Source organism: Typopeltis vanoorti, chromosome 21 (assembly GCF_054136105.1).
Source record: "Typopeltis vanoorti isolate ZY-2024b chromosome 21, IOZ_Tvanoo_1.0, whole genome shotgun sequence".
Lineage (NCBI taxonomy): Eukaryota > Metazoa > Arthropoda > Arachnida > Uropygi > Thelyphonidae > Typopeltis > Typopeltis vanoorti.
In genome coordinates, this window is record NC_143569.1 from 67,518,160 (window position 1) to 67,536,908 (window position 18,749).

The window sequence follows — 18,749 nt, forward strand, 5'->3', positions numbered from 1 at the left end:
AAAAAAATCAAATTAATGTTTGTCACAATTAAATTTGTTTCTGGGTTCCTTAGATCACAATAAAAGTTTGAAGATCTTATGTTTGCACTTGTCACCAAACTTGCAGAAGGAGATGAATATCTTTCTTTATTAAATATTTTCATTTAATTTTACATTTAATTCATTGATGGTTTCATCTCGCTTTATGAAGTGTACCCTTCTTGCTTTCAATTAGTTTGATCATACACTCGTCGATATAAGAAGGCTTGATACATTATGTTGTCCTTCAGTCTTAATTTTACAATTATTCTTTGGGGAGCAGATAAACAGCATGCAAAAATTTTTTGAGATTAAAGAATTCAGCTTGGCAGGTTTTCTCTGTTTCTACTTTTCTCTCTCTCGCTAGTGTTGCCATCTTTCAGGTGATAGCCATATATGGTCATTCTAAAGATATCAACATTCAATGCAAAACTTCAGTAACAACATGACTACTATTAGTACAGTGATTGCATCTTATATTGGAAAACTCTGATATCAAAATATAAAACATGTACAAAATGTCATCACATAACTCATGCAAATATTAATATAAATATTTAAAATTACTTTATAAAATTTACACCCATTTGTAAAAATTCCATCATACCACTCATAAATATGTGAGATGTTAGCTATGAAAAAAAAAAAAGTTGACCTTTACTTTTAATGACTGAGAGCATATGAAAATACAACCATTGCCATGAGAGTTATCTTAACAAACCTGATAATCAGCATAATTCCTTTGGAAAGGAAATTTACTCATGTCCATGTTAATAGTTGTTTCTTGTGAGTGTAAAAAAAAAGGCACATGAATCCCATGCATAAATATTTTGATAACCACCTGATGTCAGCTGGTTACTATTTTTTTAAGTATTCAGTGTTACAGATGTGGAAAAATAAGAGCCTTTCAAAAGTTCCCTATCTGAACTGTTTTAGCTTGGAGTGCTAAAGCTTTGAAATGGTCCAGTTTCTGAGAGTTGGACTTAATAAATTTAATCATGTCCATAATAAAGAAACATACAAATGAATATATATCTAGATTATACAATATTACTATATCTATGCAATGTTTTAAATTTTATTTTCTCACAGTTGATTATAATTAGAAACAATTTGATTCCTTTTAATTCTTGCTTAACACTATAATATAGCAGCAACATGATTTGTAATCTGGATAATTTACATTAAAAGGATTGTCCAGTTCTTTTTGTTGTTTGCCCTGGTTCCCTTATGAAAACAACAGGGGTTCTTTAATCAGGCAATGCTCTATCTGGCACAAAATTCTGTCATGTTATATCACCATTTTGTATTATGGTTTAAGCCAATAACAATACAATTTGGTCAGTTAAACCCAAATCGAGTCTGTCCTTCTTTGTTCAGCATCCAGGTAGATAACAGGATACACCACAAGAAAGTTAGGACTTGTATTAGGTCAGACTGGTTGGTTCTTCACATTCCTTAAAATGCTACGTGGGTGTATTCCAGGTATCCAGCTTTGACCGTTAAGCTCCTCATTGAATATATTCATGTCTTCAAGCATTAGAGCATGCAAAAATAGTTGAATTTTGTTATGCTTTCAAACTAAAAAGTTGGAAACAAAAACATATCTAGACTACAAAAAAATAAAAAATTATCATCCGAAAGATGTCATTCCATGCTTTTTAAATAATAATGGAATAGTCTACCAACAGACAAATTCTGCATTTACTGGGACACCTGTTATCCAGTTAGCCATTATCAGGTGTGAATTCCATGTCAGTTATCTACAAAGAACAGCCTTCTTATTTCCACCCTTTAAAAGTGATCTGGATAAATTCAGACAATTGGTTTTGTCATCTTATGGCATTTAACCACCCAACAGGCCAGGACGTATATATACGTCCAAGTTACCATGGATGCAAAGTGCATATTAAAATTGTAATACCACTGATATTACATTGATGAAATATGTGATGGATATGAAGTGTAAAGGAGCGATGTGTTTTATCCATATTGACGGGGACGTGGTTAATCAGGGCTTGTGCATAGGCTGTTGGAGCAAGTTTTTTGTACAGTCGTTTTTTCCTTTTTGATATTATAGTTGTGTGTGTACTTGCCTCAGACTTCCTTACTATTGCCAGAGGATCTGTCTGTTGTCTCCCTTCAGTGTATCTTATTTTCTAATATTATCTCAGTCCTCTTATCTTTGATTCCTTTTGGTTATTCTTTCCTCTGCATTTCTTTAGGATTCAGAATATTTCTGCATACAGGCATATTTTTTCAAATTTGTAAGTTTGTCTGGAATATTTGTTTGAAATTCAACAAGTTGGTAGGATTTTGAAATATAAGTGCTTTTGGACTCTTTTAATACTAACAAGGACTGTTCTGAAATAATTGTTTCTACTCTGATAGTTTCCCACCCAAGATATACCTATAAAATAAAAAAACAGTTGACTTGTATTCATTCATCAGTTCTTAATGCACGCTCCCTGTCTTAAGATGCTTTTTCTCCGCCATTAACATATTTTTCAAAGCATCATAATAGAATTCTTCAGGTTAATTTCATAACCATTTTCTCACTTCTGTCATACCCTTGATATGTTATCTTCTGTTTAGGAAATAACCACATGCAGTCAGAGCCAAGTGCAGCCTGTAGGGAGTATGTTCCACAACATCAAACCTGATCTCTTTCATAGCCATCTAAGTGAATTCATTTTTGTGTGGCCTCACATTGTCATGCTGTACCTTTGCAAAAATAAATTTATTTCATTGTTTAATCTTTCTCAGTCTTCACAAAAATTATTGTCCTTTTCATGATAGTCAGCATGCACTTGCTATGGGTGTGTGTGGGGGGGGAAATGTCAGTTATTTTCTCATTCGAAAGTTTCATGTGCATTGATATTTTATTAACTGCATGATGTCAGCTGTTTGCTTTTTTTGTGTGTGTATTCAGTGTTATAGATGTGGAAAAACAAGAGCCTTTCAAAAATTCCCTATCTGAACTGTTTTAGTTTGGAGTGGTAAAACTTTGAAATTGTCCAGTTTCTGAGAGTTGGACTTGAATAAATTTAATCATGTCCATAGTAAAGAAACATACAAATATATGTGTATCTGAATTGTGTAATATTACTATTTTTTTTGTACACTGTTTTTAATTATCATATCATTCAGTTTATTACAGTTAGAAATTATTTGATTCCTGTTGCTTCAATATTTTATTAACCACATGATGTCAGCTGATCACTATTTTTTTTATGTATTCAGTGTTACAAATGTGGAAAAACAAGAGGCTTTCAAAAATTCCCTATCTGAACTGTTTTAGTTTGGAGTGGTAAAGCTTTGAAATGGTCCAGTTTCTGAGAGTTGGACTTAATAAATTTAATCATGTCCATAGTAAAGAAACATACAGATGAATGTGTATCTTGATTGTTTAATATTACTTTTTCTGTGCACTGTTTTAATTACATCATTCAGTTTATTGCAATTAGTAATGATTTGATTCCTGTTGCTTCGATATTTTATTAACCACATGATGTCAGCTGATCACTATTTTTTTTTAGATATTCAGTGTTACAGATGTGGAAAAACAAGAGCCTTTCAAAAATTCCCTATCTGAACTGTTTTAGTTTGGAGGTGGTAAACCTTTGAAATGGTCCAGTTTCTGAGAGTTGGACTTAATAAATTTAATCATGTCCATAGTAAAGAAACATACAGATGAATGTGTATCTTGATTGTTTAATATTACTTTTTCTGTGCACTGTTTTAATTATACCATTCAGTTTATTGCAATTAGTAATGATTTGATTCCTGTGGCTTCGATATTTTATTAACCACATGATGTCAGCTGATCACTATTTTTTTTTAGATATTCAGTGTTACAGATGTGGAAAAACAAGAGCCTTTCAAAAATTCCCTCTCTGAACTGTTTTAGTTTGGAGGTGGTAAACCTTTGAAATGGTCCAGTTTCTGAGAGTTGGACTTAATAAATTTAATCATGTCCATAGTAAAGAAACATACAGATGAATGTGTATCTTGATTGTTTAATATTACTTTTTCTGTGCACTGTTTTAATTATATCATTCAGTTTATTGCAATTAGTAATGATTTGATTCCTGTGGCTTCGATATTTTATTAACCACATGATGTCAGCTGATCACTATTTTTTTTTAGATATTCAGTGTTACAGATGTGGAAAAACAAGAGCCTTTCAAAAATTCCCTATCTGAACTGTTTTAGTTTGGAGTGGTAAAACTTTGAAATTGTCCAGTTTCTGAGAGTTGGACTTGAATAAATTTAATCATGTCCATAGTAAAGAAACATACAAATATATGTGTATCTGAATTGTGTAATATTACTATTTTTTTTGTACACTGTTTTTAATTATCATATCATTCAGTTTATTACAGTTAGAAATTATTTGATTCCTGTTGCTTCGATATTTTATTAACCACATGATGTCAGCTGATCACTATTTTTTTTATGTATTCAGTGTTACAAATGTGGAAAAACAAGAGGCTTTCAAAAATTCCCTATCTGAACTGTTTTAGTTTGGAGTGGTAAAGCTTTGAAATGGTCCAGTTTCTGAGAGTTGGACTTAATAAATTTAATCATGTCCATAGTAAAGAAACATACAGATGAATGTGTATCTTGATTGTTTAATATTACTTTTTCTGTGCACTGTTTTAATTACATCATTCAGTTTATTGCAATTAGTAATGATTTGATTCCTGTTGCTTCGATATTTTATTAACCACATGATGTCAGCTGATCACTATTTTTTTTTAGATATTCAGTGTTACAGATGTGGAAAAACAAGAGCCTTTCAAAAATTCCCTATCTGAACTGTTTTAGTTTGGAGGTGGTAAACCTTTGAAATGGTCCAGTTTCTGAGAGTTGGACTTAATAAATTTAATCATGTCCATAGTAAAGAAACATACAGATGAATGTGTATCTTGATTGTTTAATATTACTTTTTCTGTGCACTGTTTTAATTATACCATTCAGTTTATTGCAATTAGTAATGATTTGATTCCTGTGGCTTCGATATTTTATTAACCACATGATGTCAGCTGATCACTATTTTTTTTTAGATATTCAGTGTTACAGATGTGGAAAAACAAGAGCCTTTCAAAAATTCCCTATCTGAACTGTTTTAGTTTGGAGGTGGTAAACCTTTGAAATGGTCCAGTTTCTGAGAGTTGGACTTAATAAATTTAATCATGTCCATAGTAAAGAAACATACAAATATATGTGTATCTGAATTGTGTAATATTACTATTTTTTTTGTGCACTGTTTTTAATTATCATATCATTCAGTTTATTACAGTTAGAAATTATTTGATTCCTGTTGCTTCGATATTTTATTAACCACATGATGTCAGCTGATCACTATTTTTTTTATGTATTCAGTGTTACAAATGTGGAAAAACAAGAGCCTTTCAAAAATTCCCTATCTGAACTGTTTTAGTTTGGAGTGGTAAAGCTTTGAAATGGTCCAGTTTCTGAGAGTTGGACTTAATAAATTTAATCATGTCCATAGTAAAGAAACATACAGATGAATGTGTATCTTGATTGTTTAATATTACTTTTTCTGTGCACTGTTTTAATTATACCATTCAGTTTATTGCAATTAGTAATGATTTGATTCCTGTGGCTTCGATATTTTATTAACCACATGATGTCAGCTGATCACTATTTTTTTTTAGATATTCAGTGTTACAGATGTGGAAAAACAAGAGCCTTTCAAAAATTCCCTATCTGAACTGTTTTAGTTTGGAGGTGGTAAACCTTTGAAATGGTCCAGTTTCTGAGAGTTGGACTTAATAAATTTAATCATGTCCATAGTAAAGAAACATACAAATATATGTGTATCTGAATTGTGTAATATTACTATTTTTTTTGTGCACTGTTTTTAATTATCATATCATTCAGTTTATTACAGTTAGAAATTATTTGATTCCTGTTGCTTCGATATTTTATTAACCACATGATGTCAGCTGATCACTATTTTTTTTATGTATTCAGTGTTACAAATGTGGAAAAACAAGAGGCTTTCAAAAATTCCCTATCTGAACTGTTTTAGTTTGGAGTGGTAAAGCTTTGAAATGGTCCAGTTTCTGAGAGTTGGACTTAATAAATTTAATCATGTCCATAGTAAAGAAACATACAGATGAATGTGTATCTTGATTGTTTAATATTACTTTTTCTGTGCACTGTTTTAATTATACCATTCAGTTTATTGCAATTAGTAATGATTTGATTCCTGTGGCTTCGATATTTTATTAACCACATGATGTCAGCTGATCACTATTTTTTTTTAGATATTCAGTGTTACAGATGTGGAAAAACAAGAGCCTTTCAAAAATTCCCTCTCTGAACTGTTTTAGTTTGGAGGTGGTAAACCTTTGAAATGGTCCAGTTTCTGAGAGTTGGACTTAATAAATTTAATCATGTCCATAGTAAAGAAACATACAGATGAATGTGTATCTTGATTGTTTAATATTACTTTTTCTGTGCACTGTTTTAATTATATCATTCAGTTTATTGCAATTAGTAATGATTTGATTCCTGTGGCTTCGATATTTTATTAACCACATGATGTCAGCTGATCACTATTTTTTTTTAGATATTCAGTGTTACAGATGTGGAAAAACAAGAGCCTTTCAAAAATTCCCTATCTGAACTGTTTTAGTTTGGAGGTGGTAAACCTTTGAAATGGTCCAGTTTCTGAGAGTTGGACTTAATAAATTTAATCATGTCCATAGTAAAGAAACATACAAATATATGTGTATCTGAATTGTGTAATATTACTATTTTTTTTGTGCACTGTTTTTAATTATCATATCATTCAGTTTATTACAGTTAGAAATTATTTGATTCCTGTTGCTTCGATATTTTATTAACCACATGATGTCAGCTGATCACTATTTTTTTTATGTATTCAGTGTTACAAATGTGGAAAAACAAGAGGCTTTCAAAAATTCCCTATCTGAACTGTTTTAGTTTGGAGTGGTAACGCTTTGAAATGGTCCAGTTTCTGAGAGTTGGACTTAATAAATTTAATCATGTCCATAGTAAAGAAACATACAGATGAATGTGTATCTTGATTGTTTAATATTACTTTTTCTGTGCTCTGTTTTAATTATATCATTCAGTTTATTGCAATTAGTAATGATTTGATTCCTGTTGCTTCGATATTTTATTAACCACATGATGTCAGCTGATCACTATTTTTTTTTATGTATTCAGTGTTACAGATGTGGAAAAACAAGAGCCTTTCAAAAATTCCCTATCTGAACTGTTTTAGTTTGGAGTGGTAAAGCTTTGAAATGGTCCAGTTTCTGAGAGTTGGACTTGAATAAATTTAATCATGTCCATAGTAAAGAAACATACAAATATATGTGTATCTGAATTGTGTAATATTACTATTTTTTTGTGCACTGTTTTTAATTATCATTTCATTCAGTTTATTACAATTAGAAATGATTTAATTCCTGTTAATGCTTGATTACTTCCTTTCCAGTAATAGGCCTAGTGGCCTGTTACAGTCTCTTCCCATCTTCTCAAAGTCCATCCTCTATTTCTTCTCCCTTGAGGTCTATCTCTGTATTTCTTTCTCTGTGTAAAGATCGATGTAGTCTAAGACAGGTATCACCTCAAGTTCCTTTAAGATATTACTATTTCTTTGGAAATGGAGTATTGTATCCCGCTCTTTTGTGCATGAATCTCATTTCAGAGCTTACTAGTCTTTTTGCTTGGGTTATGGTCCAGGCTTCTGAACCATATCTTAGGATAGGTCTTGCTATTGAGTTATGGATTCTTATTTATTTGCTTATTAAATTTGGATCGAATATCTGATTAATAGTTTTTGTTATGCCTATGTAATTGTTTATTTTATAATGTATGTGTTTCTCTCTTAAGATAGGTGGTAGCCTAGATATTTGAATGTATATCATTGTTGATGATGATTTTACTTCTAATTGGATCTTGGCCTTTAAACGGCAGGACTTTATTTTGGAAATGGAGATTTCCATATTGTATGTTTTTGCTATGTCAATCTTCATTTAGAACCTGATCATTGGCAAATAAAATTGTATTGATGTTGGTGCAATCACGGTTATTCCTTCACACACTAATATTATTAATATGCGAGTGTCCGATAAGGACACCTGCATTTATATTCTGTGATTCAGATTTTTGTGTGGCTATTTTTATTTTAATTTTGTTATTGTTATATATAGTGAAAATTGCTTTAATTAACTGGTTAGGAATGTTGTCATCTCTTAAAATTTCCAGTAGCTTATTACAGTTGACTTTATCAAAAGTCTTTTTATAATCGATGAATGATATATGAGTCTCTAAATTGAATTCTCTTCTTTTTTCTATCAGAAGCTTGAGAGTGTAAACGGTGTTAGTGTAGGATCTGCCTTTACAGAACCCATTTTTTTCCTCTCCAAAAATATTTTCATATTTCTTTAATTTAGTCTTTAAGAGACATGAATATATTTTATATCTGGTATTTAAAAGGCTAATGTTTGTGTTTGAGTTTTATCCATATTGCTTCCTAAATAATATGGATTGTAGTTATGAAATTGTTCCATTGAACTCTGTCTTTTACATGTTTTTCTTTTCTATTGATCTTTTATGTTTATATTCAATTTCATTTTTTGTTTTCTTTATGCTTAACCATTTTTTATTGGTTTTTTTTTTTTTTTTTTTTTTTTTTTCATACCTGATTTCTGGGTTCCAGTTACATTCCCAATATTTCTCTGGCTGAATCTCCTAAAATATTGCAGAGATGATTCTACTCTTCATTGATAGATTCATCTGAGGGTAGTTGCTGTAATATTTCATTTATTTTTTGCTGATATAGTTTTCTTTTATCGGAGTCAGATAATGAGACAACTTTGAACCTAAGTTCTCGGTTATCTATTGGATATTGGTGTTTTATCCATCTTGGTGTGTGTGTGGGGGGGCTGTTTTGACGTCACACATAGTTAAATGATCGGATTCAATTTCAAAACCTCAGAAGACTCATCAAGAATGAATACTATAGCAAATAATAAAACTGCCTATTTTATTATTTGCTATAGTATAATCTATAATAGATTTTGATCCTCTTGCTGACCATGTGAATTTATGGATGTATGTTTGAACATTGTATTCATTATTCTTAGATTATTGTAGATAGAGAAATCGATTAATCTTTGGCCATTTCTATTTTTTACTAATTCTCCAAAAGTTCCGACATGATTTTGGATTTTTTTCATATTGTCTATGCAAGCATTTAAATCACCCAGCAGTAATAACATGTCAATTTTCTTTATTTTTTTGTTACATTTTGGAGTTGGTTATAGAAGTCCGAACTTTCCTCTTCTCCCCTCTCCTCTAGAGCATATAATCCAAAAACTGTGAGATATCCTCTATTAAGTTTCAATCTAGGTTTGTAATATTTTTTCATTGCAGTATTTATAGTTATTGATATTGTCTTTAAAGGATTTGTGAGTCATAACTGATGCTCTTGCTCTCTGGTCCTCTTGTACTCACTATAGATATGTATGTAGTTATCGGTTTCTTTGCTTCTCTGATTTTTCTTCTTTGTTTCAGTCAATATTGCTATTTTGATTTTGTTTTGATATAGAATCTCATCTGTTTGGTTTTCTTTATACTTCTTACATTCCAAGTAGCAAAATGAGTGATAATCTTTTTCCAATTGATATCTTTAGCCAGTCTAGGGCCATTTCCATTTTAGCAGCCTTGAATTCTTTTTTTTTTGAGACTTGAAAGTAATTAGAATACTTATGAATTGGTTACTAGACATGGCTGCTGTCTCTGACTTTTGCACCAACCTATAAGAAGAAATGAAATAGCAAAATAGGAGAGATTCGCCCCTATCCCTCAAATACACTAATAGCATTGGGTGGAAGGAAGAGAAAGAAGGGGTGGGGGGACCAGTGTATAGATAATATAACAGATGTATATTATATGAAGTCAGGCATGGTCCAGCATCAGTACCTTGGATTTGCCATTCCTGTACTCGGTTCATTTAAATAAATTAAAGATGTTGAGAAATTGAATACTTGCCATATTCTCAGACTGTGAATTCAATGTCAACTCTCCATTTGGAATCATTTTACTTTGCCACCTTTATATAAGTGATCCAGAAAAATTCAAACTATTGCTTTTGTTATCTAAGGATGCTTAATCAGAGGTGGCACACAGGCTGTTGAAGCTAAGTTTTTCCTGCAATCATTCCTTAACATGCTTAAATATGAAAACGTGTTGGTCTGTCCATATTATTTTTTAAAATTCATTTTATCCTTTGTTTATAGTGAAATAATATAATCTACAAATTATAAATTTGAATTTCTGTATAATTCGTTATAAAAAATAATGAAACATGAGTATAAGGTTCTTCTGTGCACTTAATCTCCAGTAAAATAATCATATGGAGAGGAGACTGAAACAAGAATAATTCTTCAAAGCTGCTGCTTTGTTAGTTGGAAAATTCATCAGAAGAGAAAGGAGAAACTAGGTAATCAACAAATTATTGAAATTCAGCAACTGCAACAAAGTGTTCTGAGGATGGTTCACCAGATACATAACTTATAGAAGATCTGGGGTGAATAAATCTCTGTGTTGGTCCATTTCCTCAAATGACAGAATTCTCTCATTAAAGGATGCAAATGCCTCTGCCAGTGTTTTCACTATAAATTATGGGAACTCGGCTTCCTCTTCTTGTTCTGCTTTTTTTTCATCTTATGAAATTTTCTGTGCTCCTTACTCTTCAGTCAAATGCTCTACACCTTCATTGTCAACCTCCAACTCCAAGCCTTTATCTGGTAGCAATCTCTTGTCATGTAAGGCTTTGTTTTTTTAAATCCTGTGAATGTATGAACATATATTTTCAGAAGATTCTTCCCAACAACATTCAACTCACTGCTTTCATTTCACTCCATGATGCTACTGAGAATCAGTAGCATCAATAGCCTGAGCAGAAAGTATCTCTTAAAATCTATTATCCTCAGAAACAGTAGTAACATCTTGGTCTATGGATTGCAGGAGTGAGGTGGTATTCGTGTGAACATCTTAATGGGATGGCCATCATGAGTACAAGTAGTCATCACTTATGTTGTACATTGAGGACCAACTATTACTGTGTGTTCAACTGGGGCCAAGTTTGGACTATAGGGATTTTGTTCCAGAACTTCAAACCCTGATCCCTTTGATAGCTATCGAAGTGAATCCATTTACACGTAGTCTCACATTTTCATGTTGCAAATAGCAATGACTGTTCCTTGTCACAAATACAATTAATTGTTCAAGTTCTTGACTTTTTTTTGGTCCTTTATTTACAGGAGAGGGGAGATACTGAGATTGAGAAAAGTGCCCATAGCAGAATAGTTGTCAAAAGCATGTCATCAAATATCCAACAAGATGACACAGTCATGTGTCATCTTGTTGGAATAGATTCTGTTCGCAGTTCTTTGTTCTATACTCCACTGGTTGTGCTGGGAATGTAGTGCTTATTTCTTCGTAACAGTCACCTGAAATCTGAATATAATTTTGTATTTAAAGTGGGGTACAATTACAATTTTGATATTAAACAAGTCACACTTAAAATACACTTGTTTTCATGAATACTGCCAGAGTTCTGCATTCTCCAGAATAGAAAATCCCATAATGGTGAGAATGGTGAGAAAGTTGGTATCATTATTGGGTGACCTCCAGAAATAATTGCTCAGTATTCTTAGATTAGCATGTGACTCACTGGGTTGATAGTGGACTGTGGTAAATATCTGAAGTGGTCTACTGCATATAAATACTGCACTTCTTCCTTGATGGACCTGTGATTTCAGTCAGGATTTCTCCATTTTCTGCCAACTTACTTAAAGATGCCAGCAAGTACTGCACTAATGTTGCTAATTTAAAGAATTGTTCTTATTACTGTGTTTTAAGAACAATTCTTTATTGAGGAAGATACAGGTGGTGATTGGAGTGTACACGATGCCTTGGCAAGATCACAGAATGGAAGCATATCAAAGCCCAGGAGGAATACCCATGAAATTTATGAAGTTATATATGACAGCAATCAGTCACCTCCATGCTTTCATAAATTTCATGGGTATTCCTTTTGGGCTTTGTTATGTTCCATTCTGTGATCTTGCCAAGGCATCTTGTACACTCTAATCACCATCTGTATCTCTCTCAGTTTATTCTTTCTTTTCTGTCAAAGGATCCTTAAAATGTTTTATCCAGGCTATCATAAGTATTAACATTTATACGAAGCGCAGTTTAATAAATAGTTGTGGACTTGCAGCCATCATTAGTCTCCTCCTCTACTGACATATATACAATATGAGTCTTTAGATAGGTTTTGTTTGCTTGCAGCATATTACAACGTAAAAGGGCCACTTTACAGAAAGCATGTGCCTTGGCAAGATCACAGAATGGACACATATCAAAGCCCAGGAGGAATACCCATGAAATTTATGAAGTTATATATGACAGCAATCAGTCACCTCCATGCTTTCATAAATTTCATGGGTATTCTTCCTGGGCTTTGATATGTTCCATTCTGTGATCTTGCCAAGGCATCTTGTACACTCCAATCACCATCTGTATCTCCCTCAGTTTATTCTTTCTTGTCTGTCAAAGGATCTTTAAAATGTTTTATCCAGGCTATCATAAGTATTAACATTGTTGGATGTTAGCTAAGATTTGTTCTCATGTGATGGTTGTCCTCAATGCCTTGAGCTGCTTTATTATATCCTAGTGAGTAATTAATCTCAAGAAACTGGTCCATGGTCCTCCTTATATTTTCATACAATGTGTTTTTCACTTTCATTCAAATTCATTTCAAAAACCAAGCTTCCTTAGCTATCTCATGGATGACATTTTTAATATGATTATAGGCTTCACTTGCACTCCATTCCTCACATGCATTCAATCTTTGATTAACTACTTTATGCAATTCTCTGACACTCTTCTTGAAGAAGGCCAACCGTATATCGTGGTTCATCTAACATGATGCCACCAACCAGCTTTTCTCCTCTTTGCCCTTCTCAGCCCAAGTGGTCATCCCAGGAGCTTTCTTGAAATTCTATGGTGCAAATTGCCTCTGTAACTCTACTGAAGTCAAAGCTGCCTTCTCTTTTATCTTCTGGTGACCATGTGATACACACCACTACATGCATGAAATGTGTGTGTGTGTGTGCCACATTCTACTCCACTAAATACTAGTACATCTTTTACTATGCAGTGTCTGTCATTTCGCTTTCAAATGGTCAATAATAGATCATAAACCAGACTGTACTCAAGGTAATCTGTGGATATCTTTATGCTTATAGTACTAATTCTTCAGTTGGCACTCTTGTGTTTCATACAGTGCCATCAGCCATTTATTATACTCTGCATCCTCACTAGAAAGATTGCAGTCTTGATTAACTCACTATATCTTTGTCTTGCCGAATGTGTTTTTTGCTAGTGTTTTATCCAGATCTGTTTGTGATATACCACCTTAAATTAGCTCTGCTTACACTTTAAAAAGAGTAAGAGTAACTATATTTCAAGGAAAAGTACAAAAGAAACTGGAGATCTCTAGCAGCGACTTGTTATTGATGCCAGTACTTTCATGAGACTTTCACACTGAAGTCAAGGGATATGCAATTCTATTCTCAGAGTTTAAACTAAATAAACAGACAATAAGAAATATGATGCAGTGTATATGCTATTGGATATTATTGCACAATTTCTGTGGTTAAAAATATAATCATTAACATTATTCAGATCTGCTTTGAAATTGAATGTTTTTTTTTTTTTTTTAATGGATGTATTTTAATATCAAATTTCAGTTAAAATTCACAGTTTTCTCAAATAGTTAGATAATATTTTCAAAAGAACGTTCAGATTTTTAACTGATTACATGGAAGGACATTCATACATACACACACAATAGTCTGTCCTCAGGGCACATCATGATATTCCTTAAGGGCAGACTATTAATTCATGTTGAATGTTGTAAGCAATTATCAGCATATCTTTAACCTTCTAGGGTTCTTGGCAAAGTTTTTTTCAGACAGGATAATCCCGATTGGAGTCATTCATTGGATTGTCTCTTCATTTCAGGCTCATAAGCCCTTGCTGAAGTTTATCAATGGCTGTGGTCAATTCAGGTCACATTCAGATTGCGATCGCTGTTGGACTGTACTTCAGTTAGCCCAGGAAACTGGGATAGACCAACAAAGTGTTTGCCATTTGAGAACTCCTAAAAGAGAGGCTCAGTTTGCGGTTGCTGACCTTCACTTTCATTTTTGTATCATTCCAGGTGAAGGTCAGCAACCGCATACTGAGCCTCTCTTTTAGGAGTTCTCAAATGGCAAACACTTTGTTGGTCTATCCCAGTTTCCCAGGCTAACGGAAGTACAGTCCATCAGCGATCAACCATGAGGAGTCCTTCAAAGAAGCTCAACATGCCCATCTGAAATGGCAGTTATCATCTTGTCCTACACGAAATTCACTGACCCATCTTGTGACAGTAGAGTCATTGTCACCACTGGCTTTCCTAATGCCACCAGTCACTCACAGTTTTACCTCACCCAGGAGCGTTGTTGTAATCTTGTGAACATCCCTTAGAGCGTTGCACAGATACAATGACTTTAACCACTTCTCCACATGTGAGGACACTTGTTAGAATTGGTTGTGTCACCTTGTGCACATGTCAGCACATGCAAATAGCACGCCTCTGTCTATGAAGAGCAGCATGTGAGTTACCAACTACATCTTCTGGCAGTATTACCACTACTTTATTTACAACCTTTGTAGATTAATTTCTCTATTACAGCATTGTTTTGATACAGAACAAGTGAAATAATTTATAAATGCACTCTCTGAAAAGCTGCCTGAAAGTTTTCTTTATTTTTTTTTTCTCCCTAATATTTTAATTATAAGATTTTCTTGTGCTTTCTCTCTTGTGTCATAGGATACCTTTCATTTAGTGTTTATTAATTAAACAAGTTTGTCAGCATTCAGGTACACTTCATAAAGGCCATATCCAGTTTTTACTGTAGAATAAATCAGACTTACATTAAAGACAGCTTAGTTGGAAACATGGTAGAATTTTTTGTAAGATTTTGCTCTTTAGCTTCTCTTTGTTATAATTATGTTTTTTCTTGATTCTTAAATGATAGTACTTTTCCTCTTGTTTATGTGCTCATAACTTGTATGTAATAACAGGCTATTAAAATTGCATAGAGACCTTTTTTAATTTTATACGTAGAATTACAGTGCTTTTATTCATTTTTCTCCAAGGCATCGCTGAAGAAAAGAATGGTTTCTGCTGGTCTCCTAGATAAATATGGTAGGCCAAATGAAAAGACTCCTCCAAATTGGGAAGCCCTAGCTGTTGGGTAAGAAATTATTGCTTGATTATTACTTGCTTTTTTGAGAATAGTCAATCATGTTGACCACTTAAGTTCAGTTGCTCGAATCTCTAATAAATTAATGGTGCACTTCACTCTCTATCTGAAAGCCTGCATCCAACTCATGAAATATAATTTTAAGTAAGTGTATATTGTATTTGTATTTCAAAAATATTAAGAGTACTTTGAAGTGTTTTTATTATTATTATAATGCAGTTACAGTTGTAGTAGACAATGCAGATAGGGATAACCATCCTGTAATATAGAGGATTAGCTTCTTAAGAAGCAGAGTTACTTGGCAATGACATGAAAGGGAAGATGGATGGATATTAAACATAAAATGAACAATACGCGAGTATTTTACTGTAATTCTTTTTCAATGTTAAAATGTTACATGTGCTTGAAGCAGTATTGATTTGGTTATCATGCACTGTAATGATATATTAGTAGGCCCACCAGATAGTACTGGATGTAGGTGGGGAGAACCACGGTTATCACAAAAAATATTAACATTTTTGAGGTCATTTATCTACACTAGTGGGTAGAATAGTATTTTTCCTCAAAATTGTTACTTTCTTGTTCGTTGGTAAAAATATCCTTACTCTATAATATTGAAGCTATTGAAAATTACATTTCTCTGTGTGGAATTTTTTCACCCATATACCATGGATGTCATCTGACAATTTAAACAGAAGTTAAACATTCTGTATCATTATTACATGATATGATCATGAAGGAAGAATACACACACACACATATGTATATATATGTTTTTTTTTTTTTAGGAGTTTTATAAAGCAATGAGTTTCTTATTAAGTTTGACAAAGCTTCAGGGGCATTTAATATTAGCAATGGGCTCAAGCATGAAAGCTGTATGTGATGTCACCGATGTTGTTTATGATCTTCTTAAATGTGGCCTTGGAGGATTGGGACAGATAATGCCATGGAATGGGTCTCTCCCCTCCCCCCTTCGTAGGAGAACAAGTCCTGCATTCTTGGGCTGATGAGAAAATTGTTGGGGTTTTGAATAAGTTCTTTAAAACCAAGTATCTGGTGGAATGTGTTATAGCAACAATCTTGAATCACAAGTAGGCACCATAAAATCAGTGGATGTCTTTATAAATCAGGCCAGTGAAGTGGATGTAACATTTCAAACAGGATAGATGCATACAATTATTAGAAATCTCAATAATATTTTATCAAGTCACAATGTCTCAAAGAAATCAACTGCTCCCCCCCTCCCCCCAATTGAGAAAGATTGTGGAGAAAAGAGGCTTATAGGATAAGGATTAGAAATAGCATCCAGACTGGAATCTGAGAACAAGCAGCTGCTGCCAAGTGAAAATGCCTGTAAAAGATTCTTATTGCCTTGCTTGTTCCAATATTATGTATATGCTGTTCTGAGAGGGTGCTTAAGGGTCAAAGCTGTATAACTGAGAGGAGACCTCCACATAGCCTTTAAAGGAATGCGGAGAACCGACCAGGGCTTCTGACCTAATGTCCAATCCTCACCTTCTTGTGGTGCACCCTGTTGGGTATCTACTTTGATACTGAACGAATGAGGGTTGGCTGGTAATTTGGGATTTAGTCGACCAAATTGTATTCTTATTGGTTAAACCAAAATAAAAAAATGATGGTACAACATGACAAAATTTCATGCCGGCTGGGGCGTCACCCGGTTAAACAAGGCCCCCGTTGTTTTCGCCAGGGAACCAGGGCGAACAGCGAAAAGTCAGCTACTAGAACAAATCTGAAAACAAACCCCAACTCAACATCACCAGAGTTAAAGATCGGTACTATCAATGTAAGAAGCCTGAATGGCAAAGAAATGGAGCTAGCTGAGGAATTAGATAAGTACCAGATCGACATAATAGGGGTGACTGAAACAAAAAAGACCAAAACTGGTGAGATCTTTCTGAGCAATAAATACAAAATGTTATATTCAGGCAATGACAATCAAGAAAAAGAAGGAGTAGCCATAGTATTCAACACAAAATACAAGGCTAATCTTGAATGGCAGTCAGTCTCAAAGATTAGCAAAACAAGTGTTCTCTGCCAGGTTGGCAGGAAAACGACCCAGAGGAAGACCAAGATATAGGTGGATTGATACGGTGCAAAGTGCCTTAGACGATAGAAATATAAGATCTGATAATGTTGGAGTCTTGACAAGCAACAGGCTGATTTGGAGGAAAATTGTAGATAGGAAGTTAGTAATGATGTAAATTTTTCATGTAGTACTGTCATATCCTGTACACCCCTTGAGGGTACATTGCAGGAATTTGATGATGATGATGATCTGTGAGTACATATAATTTTAGATATATTAGATTTTTTTTTTAGAATTGCTCTGAAATCATAGGATGCCATTTCTGAAATGCAGCCTATGGTGCATGACAAAGTAATGAAGATATTGTAGTATTGATTTCTGTCTAATATATCTTTCCAAGTAATAGTATACCTATTTTATCATTTTCTTAGAACTTACTAAACTTTTTTTCCCCATCTAGAAATATAAAAACTGAATTGCCTGAAATTAAAACAGAACCAGAAGATATTTATGAGCCTAGTGGATCCAATAAGGTAAATAATTTTATTCAGTAATGATAATAGTAAAAAAAAAAATTCTAGAATATTTCTACTGTGAAATTTATGAAATTATGCATAGAAATGCTAGCCATTTGGAAGATTTTATTTCTGGAAGTTAGATATTTTGGAATAATGTGTAACGTCTAGGTGGCCTAACTAGAAATATGTAGTATTCATCTGTTACTCTGTTCTGAAACACATTACTTTTCTGCAATCATTCAGATTTTGTATGTGTGTGTGTGTGTGTGCATGCACTAAGTAATAGCACCTCACTCTGCATTGGAGGTTGGATTTGAATCCTGTTATGTTATTGATGTTTGTCGAAGTTAAAGTGCTAGATGTTCTTCATCGAAAAGGAAATTACCATCTTTTTAGTGGAAACCAAGAAGTAGCTTGGAAATTGGATATTAGTAATTTTAGTAAACAGTGTAAATTTTCAGTTCCTGTATTTTCACAAAGACATTGTAATTCTCTCCTCCCTCCCCCCCCTCCCCCTCCATGAGTTGAGTATGCATGATCTCGATATAGTTGTATGGAACTCTACTGCATGTTGTCCTGTGATTGTAGTCATAATAAGCAAAGCTTATAACAGCAGAGTACTTTTTGTTTTTTATGTAACTCACAAAAAGTTATAAACTTGCAATAATTGGTACCATAGGTGGACTGTGGATTTAATTTTCTTTTACAGAATCTATTAACCTTGTCCTTTAGACCAAACATAGAACTTTTTCATCTATTCATAATGTA

General features: G+C 33.3%; 1 protein-coding gene across 2 annotated transcripts in view; it reads left to right on the forward strand.

Moving 5' to 3' along the window:
• Nop60B (dyskerin pseudouridine synthase 1 Nop60B) overlaps nt 1–18,749 on the forward strand; it is a 124,160-nt gene that overhangs the window by 90,577 nt on the left and 14,834 nt on the right. For both annotated transcript variants that reach the window (XM_090411709.1, XM_090411710.1), the window contains 2 exons: nt 15,307–15,404; nt 17,924–17,996. In XM_090411709.1, the coding sequence (XP_090267835.1) occupies nt 15,307–15,404; nt 17,924–17,996 (171 nt within the window). The remainder of the gene's footprint in view (nt 1–15,306; nt 15,405–17,923; nt 17,997–18,749) is intronic.